The sequence below is a fragment of the Delphinapterus leucas genome, chromosome X (genome assembly GCF_059928025.1).
Source record: "Delphinapterus leucas isolate spDelLeu-1000000601 "Yukka" chromosome X, BTC_Dleu_Yukka2, whole genome shotgun sequence".
Taxonomy (NCBI): Eukaryota; Metazoa; Chordata; class Mammalia; order Artiodactyla; family Monodontidae; genus Delphinapterus; species Delphinapterus leucas.
In genome coordinates this window covers 99674844-99702249 of record NC_143150.1, presented here as the reverse complement: position 1 = coordinate 99702249, position 27406 = coordinate 99674844, and the positions used below count along the sequence as shown (strand labels likewise).

Below are 27406 nucleotides of genomic sequence, written 5' to 3'. Positions count from 1 at the left end.
TGGGGGAAACAGAGATGCCACTCCAGAAGGGTGCACACAAGGTTTCATATGCACTAGGACCCAGCACAAGGCAGTAACTCCATAAGAGCCTGGGCTGGACATACCTATGAGTCTTGGAGGATCACCTAGGGAGGTGGGGGTCAGCTGTGGCTCACTTGGTGGGGGGACAAGGGCACAGGTGGCAAAGGACCCACAGGATATTGATTGGTGTGAACTCTCACACAGATCACCATTTTGGCATCAAGACCTGGCCCCACCCAACAGCCTACAGGCTCCAGTGCTGGAACGCCTCAGGCCAAACAACCAGCAGCACAGGAACACAACCCTGCCCATCAGCAGACAGGCTGCCTAAAGTTGTCCTGAGCTCACAGCCACCTCAAAACACACCCCTTGACACGGCCCTGCCCACCAGAGGGACAAGCTCCACCTACCAATGGGGAGGCACCAGTCCCCCCCAACCGGGAAGCCTGCACAAGCTTCAGGACCAACCTGACACACCAGGGGGCAGACACCAGATGCAAGAGGAGCCATGATCCTGCAGCCAGCAGAAAGGAGACCACGAATACAGAAAGTCGGACAAAATGAGACAGCAGAGAAATATGTGGAAGATGAAGGAACAAGATAAAAACCCACAATAACAACTAAATGAAGTGGAGATAGGCGACCTACCTGTAAAAGAATTTAGAGTAATGACAGCAAAGACGATGCAAGGTCTCGGAAAAACAATGGAGGCACAGATCGAGAAGATACAAGAGATGTTTAACAAAGAACTAGAAGATTTAAAGAACAAACCAACAGAGATGAAGAGCACAATAACTAAAAAGGAAACCACATCAGAAGAAATCAGTAGCAGAATAATTGAGGCAGAAGAACGAATAAGTGAGCTTGAAGACAGAATGGTGGAAATCACTGCCATGGAACAGGATAAAGAAAACAGAATGAAGAGAAATGAGGACACTCTCAGAGACCTCTGGGACAACACTAAACGCACCAACGTTTCCATTACAGGGGTCCCAGAAGGAGGATAGAGAGACAAAGGGGCTGAGAATATATCTGAAGAGAATATAGCCCAAAACTTCCCTAACACGAGAAAGGAAACACTCACTCAAGCCCAGGAAGCACAGGGAGTCCCATGCAAGATAAGCACAAGGAGGAGCATGCTGAGACACATGTTCATCAAACTGACAAAAAGTAAATACAAAGAAAAAATATTAAAAGCAACAAGAGAAGAGCAACAACTAACATACAAGGGAATCCCCATAAAGTTATCTGCTGATTTTTCAGCAGAAACCCTGCAGGCCAGAAAGGAGTGGCACAATACATTTAAAGTGATACAAGGGGGAAACCTACAGCCAAGAATACTCTACCCAGCAAGGCTCTCGTTCATACTCGACAGAGAAATCAAAAGCTTTACAGACAAGCAAATGCTAAGAGAATTCAGCACCACAAAACCAGCTTTGCAAGAAATCGTAAAGGAACTTCTCTAGGAGGAGAAGAAAAGGCCACAACTAGAATCAAGAGAATTACGAATGGGAAAGCTCACCGGTAAAGGCAAACATAAAGTAAAGGTACGAAACCATCCACACACAAACGTGATATCAAAACCAGCAATCGTGAGAACAGGAGAGTACAAATGCAGGATATTGGAAATGCATTTGAAATTCAAAGACCGGCAACTTAAAACAACCTTATTTGTATATAGACTGCTATGTCAAAACCTCATGGTAACCAAAAACTGAAAATCTGCGAAAGGTACAAACACAAAAAAGAATAAGGAACCCAAACACAACAGTAAAGTTAGTCATGCTTCAAAAGGATACATGCACCCCAATGTTCACTGGGGCAGTATTTACAACAGCCAAGACAAGGAAACAACCTAAATGTACGTCAGCAGATGACTGGATAAGGAAGATGTGGTACGTATATCTATGATGGAATACTACTCAGCCATTAAAAAGAATGAATAATGCCGCTTGCAGCAACATGGGTGACCCTGGGGATTATCATACTTCATACTTACTTCACAAGTGAAGTAAGTCAGACAGAGAAAGACAAATATCAGATGATATCGCTTACATGCGGAATCTAAAAAAAACGATACAAATGAACTTATGCATAAAGCAGAAACAGACTCACAGACCTAGAGCACAAGCTTGTTGTTACCAAAGGGGAAAGGTGGGGCTCACGGATAAACTTGGAGTTTGGCGGTCACATACATGCACACTAGTATATTTTAAAAACACAAGCAGCAAGGACCTACTGTATAGCACAGGGAACTCCACTCAATATTCTGCAATAAACTAAATGGGAAAAGAATTTGAAAAAGAATACCTGTCTGTACATGTATAACTGAATCACTTTGCTGTACACCTGAAACACAACATTGTAAATCAACTATACTCCAATAAAATTTTTAAAACTAAAAAAGAAATAAAAATAAAAAATTAACACCAATATTTCCCAAACTCTTCCAAGAAAGCCAAAGAGAAGGGAACACTCTGAAACTCATTTGACGAGGCCAATATTACCCTAGTACCAAAGCCAGAAAAGGACACCACCAATAAAGAAAATTACAGGCCAATATACCTGATAAATATAGATTCAAAATTCTCAATAAAATACTATCAAACTCAACTCAGCAGCACATTAAAAAGACCACTCACCATGATCAAGTGGGATTTACCTTGAGATGTAGGGATGTTTCAACACACCCACATTAATCAGTGTGATACCTCACATTAATAGAATGAAAAATAAAAATCATATGATCCACTCAATAGATGCAGAAAAAGCATTTGATGAAACTCAACATCTGTTCATGATTAAAAAAAAACTCTTAACACATTAGGTATTGAAAGAATTTACCTCAACTTAGTAACAATACATAACATGGTCATAATGTTGACAAGCCAACAGCTAATATAATAATAAGGGTGGAAAGGTTGAAAGCTTTCCTCTAAAATTAGAAATAAGACAAGAGTGTCCACTCTCACCACTTCTATTCAACATAGTACTGGATGGTTTAGCCAGAGCAATCAGGCAAGGAAAACAAATAAAATGCATCAGAATTTTAAAGGAAAAAGTAAAATTGTCTCTATTTGCAGAAGACATGATTTTATATCTAAGAAAATTCCTAAAGACTCCACCAAAAAACTTACCATATAATCAATAAATTCCATAAAGTTGTAGGATTCAAATTTAACATGCAAAAATCAGTAGTGTTTCTATACACTAACAAAGAATTATCTGAAAATGAAGCAAAGAAAATGATCCCACTTACAATAGCATCAAAAACAATAAAATACTTAGGAAGAAATACAGCCAAGCAGGCAAAAGGTCTCTACACTGAAAACTATGAGACAGTGATGAACAAAATCAAAGATGACATAAATAAAGGGAAAGAGACTCCTCGTTCATAGACTGGAAGAATTAATATTGTTAAAATTTCCATACTACCCAAAGCCATCCATAGATTTAATGCAATCCATACCAAGAGTCCAATGGCATTTTTTACAGAAATAGAAGCAACAATCCTAAAATTTAGATGGACCCAAAAAGGACCCTGAATAGTCAAAGCAATCCTGAAAAAGAACAAACCAGGAGGCGTCACACTTCCTGAGTTCAAGCTATGTTGTAAAGCTACTGTCTTCAAAATAGTACGGTGCTGGCATAAAAAGAGACACCTCAACCACTGAAACAGAATCAAGAACCCAGAAATAAACCCAAATATATATGGTCAAGTCATATTTGACAAGGGAGGCAACAATACTCAGTGGAGAAAAGACGGTCTCGTCAATAACTGTGGCTGGGAAAAGTGCATCTTCACATGGAAAAGAATGAAATTAGACCCCTATCTTACACCACTCACAAAAGTTAACTGGAAAAAGATTAAAGATTTTAATGTAAACCCAGAAACCATAAAACTACTGGAAGTAAACATAGGTAAAAAGCTCCTTAACATGGGTACTGGCAATGGATTTTTTGTACATGACACCTAAAGCGCAAGCAAACAAAATTTAAAAAATAAGTGGGATTACATCAAACTAAAAAGCTGCTTAGCAACAGAAACGACCAACAAAATGAAAAGACAACCTATGGAATGGGAAAAAATACTTGCAAACCAAATATCTGATATGGGGTTAATATCCAAAATATGTAAAGAACCCATACAACTCAATAGCAAACAAACAATCCAACTAAAAAACGGGCAAGGGACTGGAATAGACATTTTTCCAAAGAAGATACATGAATGACCAACAGGTACGTGAAGAGATGTTCAACAGCACTAGGGCAATGCAAATCAAAACCACATGCGATACCACCTCACACCTGTTAGAATGGCTAGCATCAAAAAGACAAGAGATAACGAATGCCACCATGCATGCGGAGAAAAGGGAACCCTTATCCACTGATGGTGAAATTACGAATTGGTACGGCCACTATGGAAAACAGTATGGAGATTCCTCAAAAAAATTAACAACCATGTGATCCAGCAATTCCACTTCTGGGAATACATCAGAAGGAAGTGAAAACACTATGTTGAAGAGATACCTGTGCCTACCCCACGCCCCATGTTCAGAGCAGCATTATTTGCAATAGTCAAGACATGGAAACAACCTAAATGTTATCCTTTCATCTGTAGATGGACAAAGACATGGGATACGTATATACAACGGACTATTATTCAGCCATAAAGAAGGAGGAAATCCTGCCATTTGTGACAACATGAATAGACCTTGAGGGCATTGTGCTAAGTGAAATCAGTCAGAGAAGGACAAATACTGTATCATCTTACCTGTAAATGGAATCAAAACAAAATAACTCACAGAGAAAGAGATTCGATTTCTGGTTACCAGAGGTGGGGCATGTGGGGAGAGGAAATTGGATGAAGACGGTCACAAAGTGAAAACTTCCACTTTAAGATAAATAAGTACTGGGGATGTAATATACAGTATGATGAATATAATTAACACTGCTCTATAGTATACATGCAAGTTGTTAAGAGTAAATCCTAAGTGTTCTCATCACGAGGAGAAACATGTTTTTCCCTTGTATCTGTATGTGATGATTGATGCTAACTCATACTGGCAATCACTCCATGATCTATGTAAGTCAAACCATTCTGCTGTACATCTTAACCTTATCACTGCTACATGTCAATTATATCTCAGTAAAACTGGAAGAAAAACCCTATGGCAGACTTACGCATTTGAAGGACACTCTTGTTCCCTCAGCCATTTCTGAAACCAATCCCTGCCCTAGAGGATGTACAATAAGATTAGGGCATCTTTATGTAAATATAGTGTAAGCACCGGACAGTTGGGTTTTGTTTTGTTTTGTGTCTGTGATGCGAGTGCCTGACCTTAAGCTTCGGATTGCCTAGGCACCCACTTCAAAGACAGCTATCTTGAATAAACACACTGCCGGCTACAGGACTAGAGGAAGAGCCAGGCGGCCCGGCCCCAGCAGTTTCCTTTGTTTCGGAGATCTCTGGTCCACTTAGATAACTCACCATTTGACCACTTGTTTTTCCCTTCCCGAGTTTTAATTCCCACCCTTATGTTTTAAATTCGCCAACAAAGAGTGAACCTGTGAAACCCTAGGCACCCCATCCTAGACTCCAATAAAGACAGAACCCCAGGCCCACTACCTTTCTGCCGCAACCTCGCTGAGTGGCCCCAGGTGTACCATGTATCCTTCAGGATTTGTGAGTAATAATCCTTGGTTTTCTTTCTTTTTCTTTCAGAGTTCCCTGATGGTTGTTGCCATCTTAAGAACCACAAGGGCGGGTCCAATCACAACACTGGCTCTGAAAGGGGAAATGTCTGTCAGGGCTCACCTCAGGCCCAGGTGAGTGCCCCTAGGCATTTCTAGCCAATAGATCACTACTGATAGGTTGAGACCAGCACAAAACAATTGGCCTTGTTGGCAGGACTGCATGATTGCCTGTGCAGTTAATCAAGAGGAATACCCGTTAGCTGCGACTGGCTTACTAGCTGACAAACCCAGGTGGGTCACACCACCTGGCAACGGAACACCGCTTGCTAGAGGTCTGCCATGCTGCTACATGCTTTTGCATATTGCCTCTGTCGTGTGTTGCCTGCGGTATCCACGCCAAAATGTCACTGCTGCCATAATAATTCAGTGATCTCCCCAGAGCAGCCGTGATCAAGGCCATACGGTCTAATGAGACAGTCAGACCACTAATTTAAAAGGCCTTAATTGACCATTAACGTACGTGAGGGTCCTCCGTGCCTCCTGCTGTGCAAAATTGGCATGATCCAATGGCTTTGTCATTTCCATCACTACAGTGACCCAAATGACTCCCTGAATTTCCAACCCTGAATAGGCCCCAACTGACCCTAAGTCCAGAGAATTCTTTTCTACAAGCCACCCCCCTAATTACAGGGAAGCGCTACTACATTTCGGGGGGACTCCTGAAACCATCCATCAGGCAACTGGAGGGCACTGACATGGCTGCTAGACACAGACGAGATTGCTGCCCAGATGCCCCAATACGTCACACTCAAGGCCCTCCGTCACCACCGCTCCAGGAAGGTCTCCCTCGAACAAATTTCCCTCCATGGGAAGGGTTCCCCACTCCCTTCCTAATAAACCTCTGATTTAATTTTGTCCCTTATGGGAATACACAGGCAAAACCTCTACTGGGAGTTAGGAAAACCTGGGGTTCCTGGCTACTTAACCTCTGGACAGCCACTCTCTAAACTCCAGGCCCCGAAACTCACATTCTCCCAGCTACGGCCCTCTTCTGCCGTCCATCTTCTAGCCCCAAGCCCGTCCCCGCTACCCCCTCTGCCCCCTTCCCTAACCTCCAGGACTGGCAGCCACTTAAGCTCCTACCCTAGGAAATCAGCCGCTCCCAGGGGCTTGTCCCACCACCTGGGGACAATTACCCCTGTACCACTCTGGTCGTCCATTAGGACAATAAAAATGCACAGTCCTTTTTGGCCCTACTAGACATGGGGACCCAAGTCACTGTCATTCTAGGAAATCCCTCTGTATCCCCAAAAGGGAAGCCCTTCTACCTACAGGGCACTGCTGGTAAAACAATCAAAGCTTCACAAAGCTATTCGGATATCACTATTGGGACCCGTCACCTCAAATGGCTTCCTCTGGTGGTGGTCCCCCAGCTCGTTCTTTCCTATTATAGGCATGGAGGCACTGACACAACACCGTGCCACATGGAATAAGCCCAAGTTCTTGGCCTTGCTGGTGGGACTCTCCAAATGGACGCCAGGGACTCTTCCTCCCCCGGTCAAGACGGTAAACCTTCCCCAGTAGGGACTTAAACAGGCTGCTGAAGGCCTACGCCTACGTCATTAAAGATATGCTTGAGACTGCAGTCATGAAGCCACCATCTCCCCGTTCAGTGGCCCCATTTGGCCAGTACTTAAGCCAGCCACCAACCAAAGGCACCTGACCGTTGGCCATCAAAACCTCAGTGGCTCAGGTTCCCCAGTGAGGCTCCAATTCCTAATAATATAGAACTGACTGAGGATGTCCAGTCGGCCCAAGGAGCGTCCTCTGTGTTCACTGACCTACTAACATCTTCTATTCTGTTCCCACCTTGGAGGAATCCCAGGCTCCGTTTGCCTTCACTTTTGAAGGGGGCAGATTATACATTTACGAGCTCCCCAGTGGGATAGTTACACGGCCCTGCAGCCATACATAACCTCTGCCACCAGGACTTAAGCACCTTACAGTTGGAAAGGTGCCGCTTTTGGCATTACGCTGATGACATTACGCTCAGGGGTGCCTCTGAGAAAGCAGTACGAGCAGATTCGCATCCCTTCGCACACCACCTGGACCTCAAGAGCCAAGGCCCGGCCTCATCTGTCTTGTTTCTGGGCATCATCTAGTCCTCTAAGGGCTGAGAAATTTCCCCAACGGCCAAACATCAATTACTCACCATTCAACCACCCACTACACTCAGACAAGCACAACACATATCAGGCCTTTTCCTGTTCTGGAGGCAACACATCCCTCATCCCGCCCTATCGTACACGCAATCACACACAAGTCACCCACCTTCCACTGGGGCAAAGCCCGACAAGTGTGCTTTGCAAGGTGCCCAGCACGCAGTCCAGCAAGTCTTACCTTTAGTCCCCACTGGCTCCACATTCCACGTCAAGTGGCCTCCTGGAGTCTCGGGACCAAGCAGGAGTCTACCTGGCTTCCTATGGGGCTGTGGACTAAGCACCTACCCCAGCGGCAGGCCCGCAGACTCCCCCTGGGCACCAGCTTTCGGCAGCCTCTCGGGCTCTTTCAGGAACTGAGCCCCTAGCCAGCCCCCCACCCCACCCCCGGTATCACTCTGAACACAAGTTCCTCAAGTGCCCTGGGTGAGAGATGCCTCTTAAGAGAAAAGCTCAGCACGGCCACCGATGCCTCCTTGGTAACAGGGAAATGGTACCTTCAGGGGAGGGCTAAACCTGATGTCAAAGGCCTTTCCAGATGACAGGAGGATGTGGTTTCCCCCATGCTCAGCCCCTTGCCGGAGAGCCTCGAGAAGTGACAGCCCCCATCCCCACCCCACCCCGCTTTCTCCTCCTGTGGCTACTTGGGGAGCCCCTTGGGACCACCTGTCTGAAATGGACAGGGAGTCAGTGCTCTTCACCAAGGGCAGTGCCGTCGCTGCATGCCATGCAGCTCGCTGGAGGGCTGCGTCATCCACCCGGCCTCGGGCACCTTTCTAGTCGAGGAGGACACTCCTGGCTCAGCCCAACTGGCAGAACCTGTAGCTGTTCACCCAGCCCTTAAGGAGGCCACAAAAAGGGGCCTTTCACAGCCTCCCGGGCTGTTGCTAATAGCCTTGCAGTTGGGTCTGGCCAATGGCTAAGGGACAATTTTCTCATACAAGGCAAGGCCATCTGGGGCTCCAAGATACGCAAGGAACTAGGAGAATCCCCCATCCCTATCATCAATTCTCACGTTTCTGCTCACGCTAACCGCTCCACACCCGAGGCCATTTTTAGGAATACTGCGGTCAGACCCCCTCACTCAGCCCTCCACTCTCTGCCCTGTAGATGCCTCAGGGTACCGACCCTTCTCCCCAGCTTGCGAAATGGACCCGCACAACCTCAGGTCATCGGGGAATTCGTGCCTTAACAACTCGTGCTCATGCGAGGGGACGCCCCCCTCCTCAGCGGCAGCCAAAGTGGTGACAGATGAGCGCGTTCTCTGCACCCAAACCGAACAACGGGGACCCACTCCCCCGGGGAGACCGACCATACTCCCGCTCTGCTGGGGCTTCCAGATAACCCATCACCATCACTGATACTTAACACGAGGCTTCTCTTGGTGAACTCCACCCACAATTCCTCCTCAAAACAGGTAATCTCTTTCCTTACTACCTTCAATGCTGCTCCCTTCAGATCGCCAAACACTGCTGACTCTGACCAGGGCACCCACTGTACCTCTCAGGAGATTCAACAGTGGGCTCTCCCACCCAACATTCTTCCAAACTTCCATCTAGGATCCCGCCCCCGGGTGGCTGGCCTCATCAAGCATCTTAATGACCTCCTTAAAGAGACACTACTTAAATTATTTGCAAGCAAGTGGTTCTCGAAATGGATGGAACTCTTGCCGCAGGCCCTCATCTTGCTTAATTCTCACCCCCTGAGCCTTTATACCCCTCATACCAATTATTACACAATTATCACACACCCTCCAAAATGCCACTTCGGGTCATTTCTGGCAGTTCTCAAGCTTTCTTCACACTCTAGCACGACGCCCTTTTAAGTTTTGACCTCTGACTCCACTTCCCTATGCTGCTATGATTTTCTTTTCCATCTTCTGACCATCTGCTTCCCTCTGATATAGCCTGATCGAGGGCAGAGAGTCCAATATGGTCCCCTCACCATTGAATGCCCCACAGGCCACAAGCCCACCAAGTCAGTGCGAGATCATCTCTTTGGAAATCCTGCCAACGGTGACGACTCTCCAAAAGCAGCCACCTCCACACCGGCCGCTCTCACCAAATACAGTGGCTACAAGAGCTGGCTGATGAAACTGAACGCCCCGGCTAATTTAGAGGAAGTAGAAGTCATCGCCCCGGGACCAACCAGTGGCGCACTTTGGGTGCCTGAAAGAGGGAAAGAACTCTGCTTGGTGGACGCAGGCCACATTTGGGGATGAGAACATGCCGAGCAAGCTACAAGTCGTGGCCTGACCCCACGCCAGAAAAGGCGACCCAGTACTTTCCCCCACCAAGCAACCGCGCTCAGCCCTTAAGCAATACACAGATAGCTCATCCAGAAGGAACCTGACCCGAGCTCAATCAAACGTCAGCGCTCCATCTGCTGATGGCTATTCTTATTGCTTTGTACCGCCTGGGTGATAGGGTTACTGGTAGAACCCTTGGGCCTAACCCTCACCCAGATAGAATGCTGTAAAAACACTGCTGCAGCCCACAGTAGCACCACAGGGTGGAAAAGCAGGGAATGCCGGCGAGCCCTGTTGGAAGGGCTCAGGCTAGTGTGCCACTGAGTCTGAGCGGCAAGGGGATCGCATCCCTTTATAGGCAAGGGGCCCGCTGGAAGCAATGTCTAAATGACACTTGCCCAATTTCAACATCAAACAGTGCTACAAGCTAACTGGCCCTATGACTGCCCGTACATAATACCCACCTGGGTACAGGGACTGTGCTCCCAGGATTTGTCCACTGATTGCCCTCACGGGTTGAGCCCAGGAATGCCTAAGTAGCACCCATAAGATCTCCCGTAGCCTGGGATATAAATGTGCCCAGAATCTTTATGTGCTTGGATGAGCTCCTCCGGGAAGGAAAGGACAGCAGCCCACTCTGTTGCTAAAGGTGCCCTTGATGACCCCAGAGAGCTCTTAACCATTTGTTCCACTAGCAGCAGGCACCAGACGTGCAGCTCGGTCCTCGGGGAAGCCTCTAAGTTATATCAGGCTAGCCTATGCCCAGCCCATGATCAATACCCCAAATGCACAGCCACATGGGAGGATGCACCCGCCCCTGGGTGGCCACCACTCCAGAGGACCTCACCCCTGAGTGAGACAGACTCACTGCTGGAGAGGATACCATTCCACACAATGCCGCCCCAGCCCAAGACTTCACCACTGGAGATGCCTATGCGTCCTATACCAGAGATGACACCCCAGGGCCGTGGCACCAGCTGGAGACCTAGCTGCTCACCCAGATGGCCCGACTTCCCAGTTTATATTGCGGAACGCTGCCATGGAGACTAAGACTTCCCAGAAACAGTGGAGTAAACACATTGCCCCGATGGCATCGGGGGATGACCTACTATGATATGATTTTGCAGAACTTGCTAGGTCCTTGCTGGCTGACCCTACCCTATACCAAGAGGCTCGCCAGACTGTGAGTTTGTCCCCCGCCGACAGCAGGACAGTACTGTATCATATTTCCCCACGGAAGCAGGCCACAATGTGCGCTCCAACCAGACGGCTCCCCGCCTACAAACGACTGAAGGTTGTTAACGTCCTCACCACTAACTCAGATGCTTCAGCATCACAGGGGGGATTCTACTGTAGGCAGCTGAGTTAGTATTTTTTTTAATTTTTTTTATTGTAATGCAAGTGCCTGACCTTAAGCTTCGGATTGCCTAGGCACCCACATCAAAGACAGCTATCTTGAATAAACACACTGCCGGCTACAGGACTAGAGGAAGAGTCAGGCGGCTCTGCCCCAGAAGCTTCCTTTGTTTCGGAGATCTCTGGTCGACTTAGGGGACTGACCATCTGACCACCTGTTTTTCCCTTCTGGCATTTTAATTCCCGCTCATGTTTTAAATTCACCAATAAAGACTGAACCTGTGAAACCCTAGGCATCCCGTGCTAGACCCCAATAAAAGAAGCCCAGGCCTGCACACGTACTCTCTTTCTACCCATGACCTCGCTGTGTGGCTCCACGCATGCCATGTATCCTCCAGGACCTGTGAGTAATAAACCATGTTTTTTCTTCAAAGTTCTCTGATGGCTCTTACTGAAGTGTGTCTTGCAATCATAATAAGAACCGCAAGGTGGCGGGGGGGGGTGGGGGGTGGGGGTGGGGAAGGGCGGGTCCAATCACAATACTGGCTCCCAAAGGGGAAATGTCTGTGAGGGCTGCCTCAGGCAGTATGGCCCAGGTGAGTGCCCCAGGCATTTCTGGACGATAGCATCACTACTGAGAGGCTGAGCCCACCCCCAAGACTTCTGTTGTTTACCTTCCTCCTGGAGGGGTTCTTCCTCACCCCTCCTTGGGTCAAATAGATCCTTTGATACGCAGTCAGTAATCACAGGACCACACCTAGACTACAACTCTCCACAAGAGAGTCACAGTCTCTGGCCACACGTGACAGACGAATCATTTGAACTCCTTCTGCATGAAGAACTACAACTGAGGTACTGGATTTTTGAACAACACGCGCTCAATCATAAAGTAACCGTCAGGAAAGCACGGAGGACCAGGGATGATCCCCATCGCTCTTTGCGCTCGTTTCTCCAAGAAATGGGTCTGAGTCCATTGCTGGCCACTAAGTGCAGAACACGGGTGGTTTTCGGACATGTCAGCCCCACCCCTCCCCCCAGATTAAAAACTCAGGTGTGAAGATTTACCGTCCACATTTGAGAAGTGTGGTTTAGTTACGCCAAACAGGTACACAGAACCAGTAAGCAATTTGGGGGTTTTACGTGCATCAAACTGTGGAGAGAGGGAGACGGGTGGTGATCTTCACAAGACCTCACCAAGTACAGTCTGGTTGGGAAGAAGCATACACACGTGTCAATGGTTATTTGGAGAATCGACCAAGGGACAGGCGTTTGGGAGAGAGGTGCTAAATAATTCTCTACAAAACTGAATTTAGTCTACGTGGACAGGCAAGTCAAGTCTCTGTTCTAACCCTAGGATGAAATATTGATTACCCCCATTGAAAGAGGATGAGAGATCACAAACTTCAGAGGAAATGTCACCTATCAATTAGACCAGCAGAATGTAAATCAAGAACAACCCAGCTGGAGGCATTGGCCAGGAGGCACATGACAGGAGTGATGCCCAACTTCAACGCCCTCGTCCCGGCCCTGGTCAGGGGCTTGGCGGCCTGCTGAGGAAAAGTTGTGTTCCATCTCAAACTGTGGTCCTTCACAAATTTTCAGAAATTTACTTAAACTTCTTTCCTAGTAGAAGCTGAGCAAGAAGAGACTGTCCTGTATGGCGGCGTACGGGAAACCTGCCTTGCTGAAGGTTAGGCCTGTGCCGAGAAGGGGGGCAGGCGGGTAACTGAGCTGCTACAGAAGCAGAACAGCTGTTTGTCTGCACCTCTTTGTTCTCTCATTATGGAAACCTGGGAGAGGCCTCAAGAAACCACATGACAGTGTGCTGTGTATACCCCATTTTATACTCTCAGCTACACCCCTGGTGACCTCAGTCAAATCTGACTTTACTCCAGGTTCCACATCATCTTGCTCAAGAAGTTTATATCGCAGACTTCAGTTTCCTCGTGTGGGAGACGATAAAAACAATCCTCCCTCACAGAATCGCGAGGATTAGTGAGAAGGCAGGGAATCACCGGGTCTGGTGAGGACTCATCAAATCTTTCACTGGGAATGGCGCCCTGGTCCCCTTGGTTAGCCAGTGCTCACTGTGGCCAGGCTCCCAAAACCTGGCCTTCGTGGGAAGCGCTGCCAGGCAACCCTGCCCCAGGGCCTCCCGAGGCTGCGTTTGGGAGCTGAAGCCATTTTCCACCCCCACAGATGTCTCAAACTGGTTGTTCCAGGCCTTTCTGAGCCCACTGTTGTTGCTCCTTTCTCTCTCTCTACTCTTTTCCAAAGGCGAAGAACTGCTCAGGGAATGAGGTGCTCAGCGCCCGGCGTGCTCTGTGGTGGAGAGGACACACACAGGTCTGGGACCCCCTCCAGCCTACAGCCCTCACACTCCAATCGGGAAGGCTAACTGGTACAATTCGTGGACCATCTCCCTAGCTCCGCTGCCAGCTCTGGACCAGTATCCTCCTCTTCGGGGGAGCTGCCCCACACAAACGCATCCTCCGGTTATGTGGTTCCGGGGGCGCCCCCCGTTCCTACGTGACCCACATCTCCCTCACCACAGCTGACTGGTTCAGGGGTCAGCCAGTCCCAGTCCCACCCCTTACGCCTCCTGTTGTCGGCTTAAGGCCGGCCACCTGAGGACCAGCCTGGGTTTGTTCCCCAGCACTGAGGGAAACGGAAAAACTTACTCCTTGTGCTTCATGGGTCTTTGAGGGATTTTTCATTCCACTCTCCATGAGGGAAAAAGGGAGCAGGACTGATACATATTATTGATGAATTTAGCAAAAGAAAGAAGAGCATGATGATTCGGCTCTATCTAGACTTTTTAACTTTTGCATCTGCATTTCCACCAAGAGGAAATGCTATAAGCTTACAATGGCTTATAACCCGTAGTCAGCCAGAACTTCCTTTGGGTAACTAGTCAGGGTAGGCTAACTGCTGTCACAAATATCCCAAGTCTTGCTGGCCTAAGACAGTGCATTTTTATGTTTTGTTCTTACCAAGATCCAGTGCACAGTGGTGGTGCAGGCGATGGGGTGATACTCTCCTTGTGTCATTCAAAGGCTCAGGAAGGGAACCCATATGAGAGCAGGTTTGAGATAACCGCAGACCCGCTCAGCAGAAGAGGAAGAAACAAAAGAGAACGACACAATCTATTACAGAAGAGATACACGAAAGTCTTCTAATGTCAGAAAATGCCAAGCTTTGGGCACTTGGGATGGTCCCTATCTTACCTACAAGCTTCCACACCATGTACCCCAAATAGAAAAGACTCCCTAACTGACACACTGAGCCCCTCCATTCAGAGGAGAAGGCTGTTAGTGAAATGGCCCTCCCAACTGTAGATCAGATCCATGCCAGTTACCTTGGCTGATCACATGACTCCTTTACTCCCAAATACGAATGGACAAATGTTTGCCAGATATTGCAGGAAAGTGAAAGAGAACATCATGATGAACAAACAGAACTATTTCTGGAGAAAAAAACAACTATAATACAGGAAACGGAAGAGAACATTACCAAAACTTACAAATTCATATTCTCAGAATTTTAAGGAAGACAATGGGTTTATAAAATGAGAACAGGGTGCTATAAGAGGGCGCAACTGGAGAACAAGAGAAAGCCCTTGGAAACTTTTTGCAAAGTGAAAAACATAATAGATACCAGGGGCGCAGGTCAAAGTCACCCTGCCTCACCCAGGCTGTGATGGAACGTGGGTGCAGCGTTCCTGCCCCGCCAACGCCACGCGACCTCTCCCGGTAACAGGACCGCGAGCCCACCGCCTGAGTCCCATAACGAACGCCATTTCCGGCCCACCCCAGAGCGGCCTACCTCTTCGCTCCGAGGCAGCTACCGCAGGCCCCGCGGCTTCACCTTCACCTTGGCCTTCACGCCCGCCACGATGCCCTTGCCGTCCGCCACGCTGCCCGCGCCGCCCTCGCAGGTGCGCCAGAGCTACCACCCCGACTGCGAGGCCGCCATCAACAGCCATTTCAACCTGGAGTTCCACGCCTCCTTAGTGTGCCTGACCGCGGCCGTTTACCTCAACCGCTACGACGTGGCCTTGAAGCACTTCAGCTGGTTCTTCGTGCGCCGCTCCCTCGAGCACAGCGGTTGGGCCCGGGGCCTGATGCGCCTGCACAACCAGCGCGGGAGCCGCATCCACTTCCAAGACATCAGGAGACCAGTCAGTGTCGAGTGGAAGAGCGGCCTCAAGGCCATGAAGTGCACCTTGTTCCTGGAGAAGTTCCTGAACCGCAGCCTGCGCCGCCTGCACCAGCTGGCCATCGACAAGAGCGACCCCCACCTCCACCGCTTCCTGGCAACTCACTACCTCAGCCAGCAGGTGGCGTTCATCAGCGAGCTGGAGGGTCATGTCACCACCCTGAGCATGATGGGGGCCCCGGACGTCGACCTGGCAGGGTCCCTCTTTGACAAGCTCACGCTGGGCGACAGCGACAAGAACTGAGCGTGGACTGGACTTCCCCAGAGCCACGGGGTGACCAGAGCGCTGGTCACCATGCCTGCCATGCAGACGGCAATGGTGCCCTGGCAGGAGAAGTTCACTTAAGTTTTTTTCTTCCAGTTTTGCCACTTCTTCCAATAAAGTTATTTGGTTCCTAAAGAAATAAAGGTCTCTCCTTGGTTCCTGTGTGCAAATCGCTCACTTTTTAAAACAGGTATCCAGGAGGCTCTCCACCCACCCATGCCCCACCCACATGCCGCTCAGGATCTCCACAGAGGGAGGGAGAAGGCATTCCATGGGGCCCTGGAAAGTGCAAAATCCATCTTCCCCTTATAAACAATGTGGGTATATGGGGGGTGGTGAGGTGAGGCACTGCTGAATGCGGGTGCCTGCGAATAGCAGGAGTATAAAAACACGGTGTAAAAATCACAGTAGTGTGGCTTCTGGAGGAAGAATGAAGGGAATGGGGTGGGACAGGGATTAAAATAAAGGGTCCTTAAAACTTTACCCGAAAGCTTTGAGTTTACTAAAATATGTAAATGTTAGTGTCTGTTGATTCTGGGAAGCAAGATGGAGACCCCAGAAGCCAGCTTGGCAGGGGCCCTCTTTGACAAGCTCACCCTGAGCAACAGTGATAATGGTAACTGAGCCTCAGGCTGGCCTGCACACAAACACAGGGGTGACTCCCTAGTCACCATGCTGGACATGCATATTGCCCTTACAACACATGCAAATGTAGGTTTTTTTTACTGTACTCTTTCTTCCATTAAGGTAACATGGTACCCCAAACCCGAAATTACTCAACAGAAGGACTGAAAAATATAAGGTCCAGGCTGAAGGTCAATTTGTGATATTGAATATCATGTAGAATAAAGCTCTCTGAATGTTAAGCCAAGTTACTCTGACTCTGGCTGCTTTGAAGAATGTAGAGGATGAGGAGAGCTGAAGCTGAAAGGCCACTTAAGAGATCATTGTAGCAGGCCCAGAGAGACAATGGTGGCTTGAACTGCGTGTTGGTAGAGGAAATGAAGAGATGCAGACAAATTGCAGATGAACTGGATGAGTCTACAGGATCTGCTTTATGGACCAGAGGTGAGGAATGGGAAAGGACAAAAATAATCTAGGCTCAAGTTTGGATCTGAACACCCTGGCTGATGGTCGTGCTATTTATTAAGCTGGGGGTATTTGCAGGGGGACTCGAGGAGCTGGGAAGGCATGTCATGTATAATCTGAGGTGCCTATTAGATACCCAAGTGGAACTGTCATGCAAGTAGCCAGAAAAATGAATCTGGAGCTCAGGGGGGAATGTCAGGTTTGGAAAAATACATATGGGACATATTAGCCTATATGTACATAGATGGGTTGAGGTCATGGAGTAGATAAGCTCACCAGAAAGGAAGTAGAGAGATGATGGCACAGGCGGCCCCAAACCCAGAGCAGCCAACACTCAGAGGATGGGATGAGACACTGGAACACCTAGAGAGCTGCTGGTCCCGCTTGGACCATTGCCTCATTCCAGACTGTGGCCACCTGTGTCTGCTCAGAGTTTATCTCAAAATCAGCCTGTTCTTAATCTCAGTGTGGTCTCTGGTTTCTCCTTTCTAGATGTGCAGAGGCGTTAGCCTATTACCTTGTCTTCTTCACTATAGGTAGAAAGAATTATTTCCCAGTAAAAGGATTTCCCAAGGAAACGACAGACCTGCTTTTCTATGTTTGGTTTTTGGTTTTTTTTCCGTTCCCCTTTTACAACTCTTCCCCTCTCTCAGTCCATTCTCTATTTGAGCAGATGAAATCTGTTCCCATGTAAACCCTAAGGTTGTCTAGGTCTGAGAAAAAATACTCAAAACATATCATTTCTTCTGTGTCGTGTATAGTTTACAAGGGTCAGAGTTAGAAATTTTCAGACTTCGTACCCTATATTCAAAGACACATGAGTAGCTTGAGTCATTTTAGAGTTAACTAGATTGCTTTTAAGATTTACTGAAATATGAACAAGCGTAGCTAAGGAGTAATTTGTTTCTACATTTCCCTATAACTGTGCTTCAATACTTTCTTAAAAATGAGGATTATGGTCCTTTGAGTTTAGTTTCCAGAAAATGGTGTTGAATGGTATTTCCCCCTTTACTCTTTTTAGTCAAACTTGTTTTTTTCACTCTTTCTCTGTCTGCTTTGAGGTCCCTGCTCTCTCTGATACAGTCTCAATACATACATACATATATATATATATATATATATGTATACATATATATATATAAGCTTTTCTCCTCTAGATATGAGGAAGCACAGGCTGAGCAGCTGTTTATGAGTGTTTACAACTATAAATTGACTGAAGATCCTTCTTACTCTCCTGTTTTGGAGAAGCAGTTCGGTGTCTTGGATCTTTCACCACAGGGTGACTCGATTCAAATCCCAGTTTAGCCACTTACTAAACTGGGGGAACTTGGGCATGTTATTTCACTTCTCTGCACCTCAGTTTCCTCATATGTAAAACAGGGATAATAAAAGTGTCAACCCCATTGGAGAAAATATTTGCAAATGATGTGACTGACAAGGGCTCAATATTCAAAATATACAAACAGCTCATACAAGTCAGTAACAAAAACAACAAACAACCCTATCAAAAAATGGGCAGAAGACATTTCTCCAAAGAAGACATACAGATGGCCAAGAAGCACATGAAAAGATGCTCAACATCACTAATTCTTAGAGAAATGCAAATCAAAAGTACAAGGAGGTCTCATCTCCCACCAGTTAGAATGGGCATCATCAGGCAATCTACAAAGAACAAAGGCTGGAGAGGGTGTGGAGAAAAGGGAACACTCCTACACTGTTGGTGGGAATGTAAATTGATGCAGCCACTGTGGAGAACAGTCTGGAGGTTTCTTAAAGAACGAAAAATAGAGCTAAAGCATGATCCAGCAATCCCACTCCTGGGCATATATCTGTACAAAACTATAATTCATAAAGATACATGCACCTCAGTGTTCATAGCAGCACTATTTACAACAGCCAAGACATGGAAGCAACCTAAGTGGCCATCGACAGATGAGTGGATAAAGAAGATGTGGTGTGTATATATATATATATATATACAACGGACTATTACTCAGCCGTAAAAAAGAATGAAATAATGCCAAGTGCAGCAACACGGATGGACCTAGAGATTATCATACTAAGTGGAGTTAAGTCAGACAGAGAAAGACAAATGTCATATGATATCACTTATATGTGGAACCTAAAGTATGATACAAATGAACTTATTTACAAAACAAAAACAGACTCACAGACATAGAAAACAAACTTATGGTTACCAAAGGTGAAGGGGGGAGGCAGTATAAATTAGGAGTTTGGGATTAGCAGATACAAGCTACTCTATACAAAACAGATAAACAACAACGTCCTCCTGTATAGCACAGGGAACTATATTCCATATCTTGTAATAAACAATAAGAAAAACGAATATATATGTATAACTGAATCACTCTGCTGTACACCAGAAACATATTGTAAATCAACTAAAATTTTTAAAAAGCATCCACCCCATTGGGTTGCTGAGATTAAAGGAGTTAATATTTTCTAAATACTTACAACAGTGCCTGGCACATATACTACATATATTTGTAAGCCATCATTTATCATCATTACTATCATTATCATTCACTTACTTCTAAGTTCATTTGTGGTGTTTATGATTTGCTGATGAAAGGATTTCACATTTATATTTTGCCACTAGGGGGCTCTCTTGCATCTCGACCAACTGTGTCACTCTGCATATCAAGAAGGAGAAATCCTTCCTAGCTGCTTGGCTGCCAGTTGCCGCCAGGCTTCAGGGAGGGTAGATTGCTGTTTTCAGTGCCCCAAACTCAGGCCCAAGCCTGGAGGTGAGTTTTGCTGTGACAACCCTCTGTGGTAATTCCCCATTTGTCTCAATCAGCCTCCCCTTTAAGTCGGCCCCTAGAACAATTGTTTTGCTTATTCTTCCCCGACCCAGCTTGCCTGAGCCTCCCTCCTCTTTCCATCCTGAACTACAGTCCACTCCTCAGAGGTGGGAAAGACTGAAAGGATGAAAAGCTAATCCTGATCCCACCCATCTTCTGGATGTTTGGACCTGAAAAGGAGAGGAATGGGTGGATCGGAAGGGGAGAATGGGCAACAGGGCTACTGATAACATAATAACGAAAATTTATGTCACCACGCACTTGATTTAGCACAGAGGTTCTCAAGCTTTGCTGCACCTTAGAGCCACCTGGGAGTTTTTAGAGCTCTCAATGGCCAGGCCACCTCCAGGACCAATTACATCAGTCTCGGGGCAGGACCAAGACATCCCAGGTATTGAAAGCCAGTGCAAGCACCCTGCTACTCAAAATGTGGTCCCTGGACCGGCAGGTCAGTGTCATCTGACAGCTTGTTAGAAATGCACAATCCCAAGCTCTACCGCAGACCTACCGAATCAGAATCTGCATTTTAACAAGACCCCAGGGGATGAATAATATGCACATTGAATTTTGCGCAGCATTCTTCAGCATCCTATTTGTTAAACGTGGCTGCACCTTGGAATCGCCTGGGACGCTGGAAAATAACACTGATGCCTCGATTTAACCAGCTCACTCAGCCATACCCTCATGTAAGTACCGGACCAAGCACAACAAAAACATACCAAGCACAATAAAAACCCGAACAACAATGATTGAACCAACAATTATCGATCACACACACATATTTACATACCAGCTTTTGCGCAGTGTGCTGTTTTGTCACAAACTGGTGTTTTTAGAGTACGGCTGGGCAAACTACAGTCTGCAAGCCAAATCTGGCCCCCAAGGGTTTTCATAAACAAAGTTTTACTGGAACACTGCCGCACCCAATCAATTACCCATTGTCTGTGGCTACATACGCACCAGCACTACAACTGCAGAGTCAGCCATTGCAACAAAGACCGTGTGGCCTGCAAAGCCTAACACGTTACAGGAAATCTTTGCCAAGCCATGTTTTACAGTAATTTGCCGCAAGCCCTGAAGTCATCTCAAGCCATCAAATATTTTAAACTTTTCACCTGTCTTTATGCAGCTCTTTGTCTTTTCCCGTTTCCTTCCATTTTTTGGTCACTTTCAATGAATATTCTAGAATGGCTTGGATGTTTATAATATTTTATACACATCCCTAACCCTCACACTCCCCAGAATTGTAGTTGTCACCTTCCAGACTGACATCTTTGCGAATTTCAGCAAGTCAACCTGTCAACTTTCTTTGTGTCTTCAGTTTCCTGGGCTCCACATGTGGCTTTGTTAATTAAGGGCCAGCAGTCATCTCTCTTCCGGGAGCATCAGAGTGGGACTAGCCATTTTGATTCTCCATAATCACATATTCATCACAGAAGCTGTTTAAAGTGTACTCATTTTTAAGTTACTGCAATCTATTCCAATCATTTTTCTTACTGTGAGGCATTGAAGTTTCATTAATATGCAAAGCGACTGCCTTGCCTGAGGAGGAATAGACTCCTTCCCTTTAATCTGTATTTTAACGTTTATTTTTTGGTAACATTATTTTTGGTTTACGACATGTTATATCTGATATTAACTATGCCACATGCAACGAGGAGATTTCTTCTCTCTTTTTTTTTTTCTGTGCGCTAATTCCCTGGGCATGATTTTTTTTTCTCCCCAAAGATTAATTCTTCTATAAAGTTGATGGAGAAGTAAAAGTTCCACCTTAAAATATGTTTTAGAACCGTAATTCAAGAAATAAACCTAAAAGAAAACATTCTAGGAGGGAGCATTCATGCAGCTTTTGAAATTTTTAGCCAAATGGCCCAATTAAAATAGCCAAGAATTTTTAGCCAAATTCTTTCAACAAATTATCCTGGATTCTTTGAAGTTTTCTGCGCTATGCTTGGCACTAGGAATATAATATGACTAGGGCACAGTTCCTGCTCACAAGCGTGGTGGAAAAGATGCACACACAGAGAGATACCACCAATCTATCTGAGTAAGAGCTAAAAGAGGAGGCTTACAAGGTGCCGTGTGAGTGCAGGAGAGGAAAGGGTAGAGTCTAGATCTTACCTGGGTCGTAGGCAACATCCGCTGTGGAGGTAACACTGAGTCTTCAAAGAGGAACTGGAGTTCTACAAGTGGAGAAGAGTGGAAAGGGTATTTTAGCTATGTTCATTTACTGCGGAGGAGCCAACAGAGTGGGAAAGGTTACAAATTCAGGAGTGGACTGGGATACAGTTAATGAGAGAAGACCCAGAGGAGACAGGGGAGAGGCAGTGGATTTACGTGACACAGGAGGAGGGAGAGATTTTTCCCCTTTAAGGAACTCTACCAAAACTCCTCTCTCAAAAGTAATCACTGGCTTACTAATTCACATCACAAAAGTCTCTTTTCAGCACTTGCTCCGCTTGATCATTCCGCAGTTCTTAATAGTGTCCTTCTTTTCTTACCTTCCTTGTCCTTTCGTGGTTTACCTAAGGTTTATCTATAGAGAACTATATAAAGCTAACCATCCTCCTGCATTCTGCTGTTGGCCTCTTCAACCCTTGTTCAATATATATTTCCCCTCCAATTCAGCCACATCCATGGGCCAATCTTATTCTCTCTTTCTCTCTCTCTCTGCCCCCACTCCCAGACGCTTCCCTTGACTATGACACTTGCACAGCCATCTGTGAAACATCTCCTTCTGGATGTTGCCAGAAAACTCAGATTCCCCAAGTCCCCAGATGAACTCACTGCCCCTTCACTAAACTCCCCCTAGATTTGACACACCTTCTGGGAGTGTCACAAGTAAAACATTTCAGAGTCGACCCTAGACTTTTGGTCTTACTCAGTCTGAACATCTCTTTCCTCTCCATTAGCTCTTCTCTTACCTGACACCCCCATCTTTTTCAGGCTCTAATCATCTATGATCTAACAATTTCCATAATCTCTGTACTTGTCAGGGTTCTTGGTGGCAAACCACAAAATGGGACCCTGGCTAATCAAAACAGAAAAGGCATTTTGAGAAGGATGTCTGGTAGCCGATGGGGAAGGCCCTAGAACTTTGCTCAGAAAATGGGAAGCATCATATGGAGCAGAGCCTTGGGTTTTTTTTTCTTTTTTTTAACATCTTTATTGGACTATAATTGCTTTACATTGTTGTGTTAATTGCAGCCGCATAACAAAGTGAACCAGCTATACTTATACATATATCCCCATATCCCCTCCCTCTTTTTTTCTTTTTTAACATCTTTATTGGAGTATAATTGCTTTACAGTGGTGTGTTAGTTTCTCCTTTATAACAAAGTGAATCGGTTATACGTATACATATATCCCCATATCTCCTCCCTCTTGCGTCTCCCTCACTCCCACCCTCCCTATCTCACCCCTCTAGGTGGACACAAAGCACCAAGGTGATCTCCCTGTGCTATGTGGCTGCATCCCACTAGCTACCTATTTTACATTTGGTAGAGTGTATATGTCCATGCCACTCTCTCACTTCGTCCCAGCTTGCCCTTCCCGCTCCCCGTGTCCTCAAGTCCATTCTCTACATCTGCGTCTTTATTGCTGTCCTGCCCCTAGGTTCTTCACAACCATTTTTCTTCTTAAGATTCCATATATAGGTGTTAGCATACAGTATTTGTTTTTCTCTTTCTGACTTATTTCACTCTGTATGACAGACTCTAGGTCCAACCACCTCACTACAAATAACTCAATTTCGTTTCTTTTTATGGCTGAGTAATATTCCATTGTATACATGGGCCCCATCTTCTTTATCCATTCATCTGTTGATGGACACTTAGGTTGCTTCCATGTCCTGGCTATCGTAAATAGAGCTGCAGTGAACATTGTGGTATATGACTCTTTTTGAATTATGGTTTTCTCAGGGTATATGCCCAGGAGTGGGATTGCTGGTCATATGGTAGTTCTATTTTTAGATTTTTAAGGAACCTCCATACTGTTCTCCATAGTGGCTGTACCAATTTACATTCCCACCAACAGAGTAGGAGGGTTCCCTTTCCTCCACCCCCTCTCCAGCATTTATTATCGTTGATTTTTGATGATGGCCATTCTGACCCATGTGAGGTGATACCTCGTTGTAGTTCTGATTTGCATTTCTCTAATGATTAGTGATGTTGAGCATCCTTTCATGTGTTTGTTGCCAATCTGGATATCTTCCTTGGAGAAATGTCTAGTTAGGTCTTCTGCCCATATTTGGATTGGGTTGTTTTTTTGATATTGAGCTGCATGAGCTGCTTGTATACTTTACAAGAGATTAACCCATTGTCAGTTGCTTCGTTTGCAAATATTTTCTCCCATTATGAGGGTTGTCTTTTCGTCTTGTTTATGGTTGCCTTTGCTGTGCAAAAGCTTTTAAGTTTCATTAGGTCCCATTTGTTTAGTTTTGTTTTTATTTCCATTTCTCTAGGAGGTGGGTCAAAAAGGATCTTGCTGTGATTTATGTCACAGAGGGTTCTGCCTATGTTTTCCTCTAGGAGTTTTAGAGTGTCTGGCCTTACATTTAGGTCTTTAATCCATTTGGACTTTATTTTTGTGTATGGTGTTAGGGAGTGTTCTGATTTCATTCTTTTACACGTAGCTGTCCAGTTTTCCCAGCACCACTTATTGAAGAGGCTGTCTTTCCTCCATTTTATATTCTTGCCTCCTTTGTCACAGATTAGTTGACCATAGGTGCGTGGGTTTATCTCTGGGCTTTCTATCCTGTTCCATTGATCTATATTTCTGTTTCTGTGCCAGTACCATATTGTCTTGATTACTGTAGCTTTGTAGTATAGTCTGAAGTCAGGGAGTCTGATTCCTCCAGCTCCGTTTTTTTCCCTGAAGACTGCTTTGGCTCTTCGGGGTCTTTTGTGTCTCCATACAGATTTTAAGATTATTTGGTCTAGTTCTGTAAAAAAATGCCACTGGTAATTTGATAGGGATTGCACTGAATCTGTAGATTGCTTTGGGTAATATAGTCATTTTCACAATATTGATTCTTCCGATCCAAGAACATGGTATATCTCTCCATCTGTTTGTGTCATCTTTGATTTCTTTCATCAGTGTCTTATAGTTTTCTGAGTACAGGTCTATTACGTCCTCTAGGTAGGTTCATTCCTAGGTTTATTCTTTTTGTTGCAATGCTAAATGGGAGTGTTTCCAGTCTTGACGTTTTTCACCAAACAGGAAGGGTGCTCAGATGTTGAGCTGTCCAAAGTGATAAACATATCATCTAGTTTTTTCTAACCCTCCTTTTGTAGATGCTATTGGTGCTCTGCCCAGATCAATTTGACCAGCAAGGACAGCCAAACCCCCAGCTGCTTGTGCGTGCTGCAGCTGACAGCTTACGTCTGTGATGTTCTCAGGAGTGCCCTTGGCTAACTGGGACGGCCAATGATAGAGGCAAAAGAGCCTGAACACTTTGCCCTGTCTCTGCAGTGAGATTTGTGCTCCAGAATCTGTCTTGTGTCAAGCCAAGGTTAGATTTTGCCTAAGATCACATCCTTGCTTGATTCCTTCTCCTGCCCTATTCGGCTTCCCTTACTTGTGTACAGTTTTCCCCTGAGTATACTCCTTCAATAAACCCCTGTCTCGGGCTCTGTTTCCAGAAAACTCAACCTAAAATCCACCCTTAAACACAGGCAATACAACTCCTACTTCATTTCTTCCAATCACACTTACCACTCTGTATGACAATTTTTTTATACACATGCACATTATACACATTCCTTAATAGGCTATAGAATCCTTGACGGCAGGGAGTATGTGGGGTCTTTTCCCCTCTCCTTAAGCACTAGTATACATGTAATAGGAGCTTTCCAAAAAATGGTAAGCTGAACCTAACTGAAAATAAAGGCCAGATCACAGTGGTTTAAAAAATGCATAGAAGTGAGAGAGTCGAGACAATAAATGTAGTGCTAGGCTATTCTTTCCAATGTCGTTTCTGAATGTCTTTCTAAATGTCGTTATTGGCGTACCTATTTTATCCCCCTACTAGATTGTGGATGATAGAGCAAAAACAAGTTTTTAGTAATTAGTCTCTGGCCAAAAGGATTTCATAACAAGACATAAAGTTTATGCAATCTGGTTAATTTCCCAAAGGGGTCAGATTTATTCTTTCTTTTCTAGTTTCATTATTACCTACTCAGGAAGGGCTCAGGTTTAAAATTTTGTGACTTAGCAATTTGTTCCATTCGAATGTCTGAACGTAAGCCTGGATGGCCAGGACGAAGGATTTCACCCACTGTGTTCGCATATTTCCAACCTATATTCCTTATCGCTCACCCGTTATGCACAATTACTTCATATTTGGCATATGATTCCAGTTTTATTACCATGTTGGCTCAAGGGTAGGAGTCTGTGTGTGATGGATATGAGACAAAGTTTACTGAGCCTTTATTATATATAGAATACTGTTTGATCAGTTGTTGGCAGTTAGACGGTTGACAAGAAAGAATAGAAAGTGTCTCTATGCAGAAGGAGCTCAAGCTAGCTAGAATCAGGGCATCCACAGCATAGGATCACATACACAGGACCTCCATTAACCAGTTTCAAATTGGTTAATAACTAATGCTGAGCCTCTAAGATCCAAGAGGGTATATAGCACAATGGGATGATAAGCAAGCACCATGTCAATGAAGAAAGAACGTTTTTGGAGAGAAATTTTCAAGTGTTCGGATGAACCACATTTTAAAAGACACTTTCTATATTTGCAAATGAAGCAACTGACAAAAGATTAATCTCCAAAATACACAAGCAGCCCAATATCAAAAACACAAACAACCCAATCCAAAAATGGGTGGAAAACCTAAATAGACATTTCTCCAAAGAAGGCATAGAGATTGTCAGCAAACACATGAAAAGATGCTCAACATCACTAATCATTAGAGAAATGCAAATCAAAACCACAATGAGGTATCACCTCACACCCGTCAGAATGGCCATCATCAAAAAATCTACGAAACAATAAATGCTGGAGAGGGTGTGGAGAAACGGGAACCCTCCTGCACTGTTGGTGGGAATGAAAATTGATACAGCCACTATGGAGAATAGTATGGAGGTTACTTAAAAAACTAAAAATAGAACTACCGTATGACCCAGCAATGCCACTACTGGGCATATACCCTGAGAAAACCATAATTCAAAAAGAGACATGGACCACAATGTTCACTGCAGCACTATTTACAATGGCCAGGACATGGAAGCAACCTAAATGTCCATCGACAGATGAATGGATAAAGAAGATATGGCACATGTATACAATGGAATATTACTCAGCCATAAAAAGAAACGAAATTGAGTCAATTTGTAGTGAGGTGGACGGATCTAGAGTCTGTCATACAGAGTGAAGTAAGTCAGAAAGAGAAAAACAAATACCATATGCTAAAGCATATATATGGAATCTAAAACAACGGTACTGATGAACGTAGTGGCA

General features: G+C 45.5%; 1 protein-coding gene and 1 pseudogene across 7 annotated transcripts in view; one reads left to right on the top strand and one right to left on the bottom strand.

Annotated features, from left to right (window-relative positions):
• LOC149744345 (interleukin-1 receptor accessory protein-like 1) overlaps positions 1–27406 on the bottom strand; it is a 418156-nt gene that overhangs the window by 344388 nt on the left and 46362 nt on the right. For all 7 annotated transcript variants that reach the window (XM_089905012.1, XM_089905013.1, XM_089905014.1 and 4 more), the window contains one exon: positions 22060–22121. In XM_089905012.1, the coding sequence (XP_089761138.1) occupies positions 22060–22121 (62 nt within the window). The remainder of the gene's footprint in view (positions 1–22059; positions 22122–27406) is intronic.
• LOC149744346 (ferritin heavy chain pseudogene) lies at positions 14935–16269 on the top strand (annotated as a pseudogene).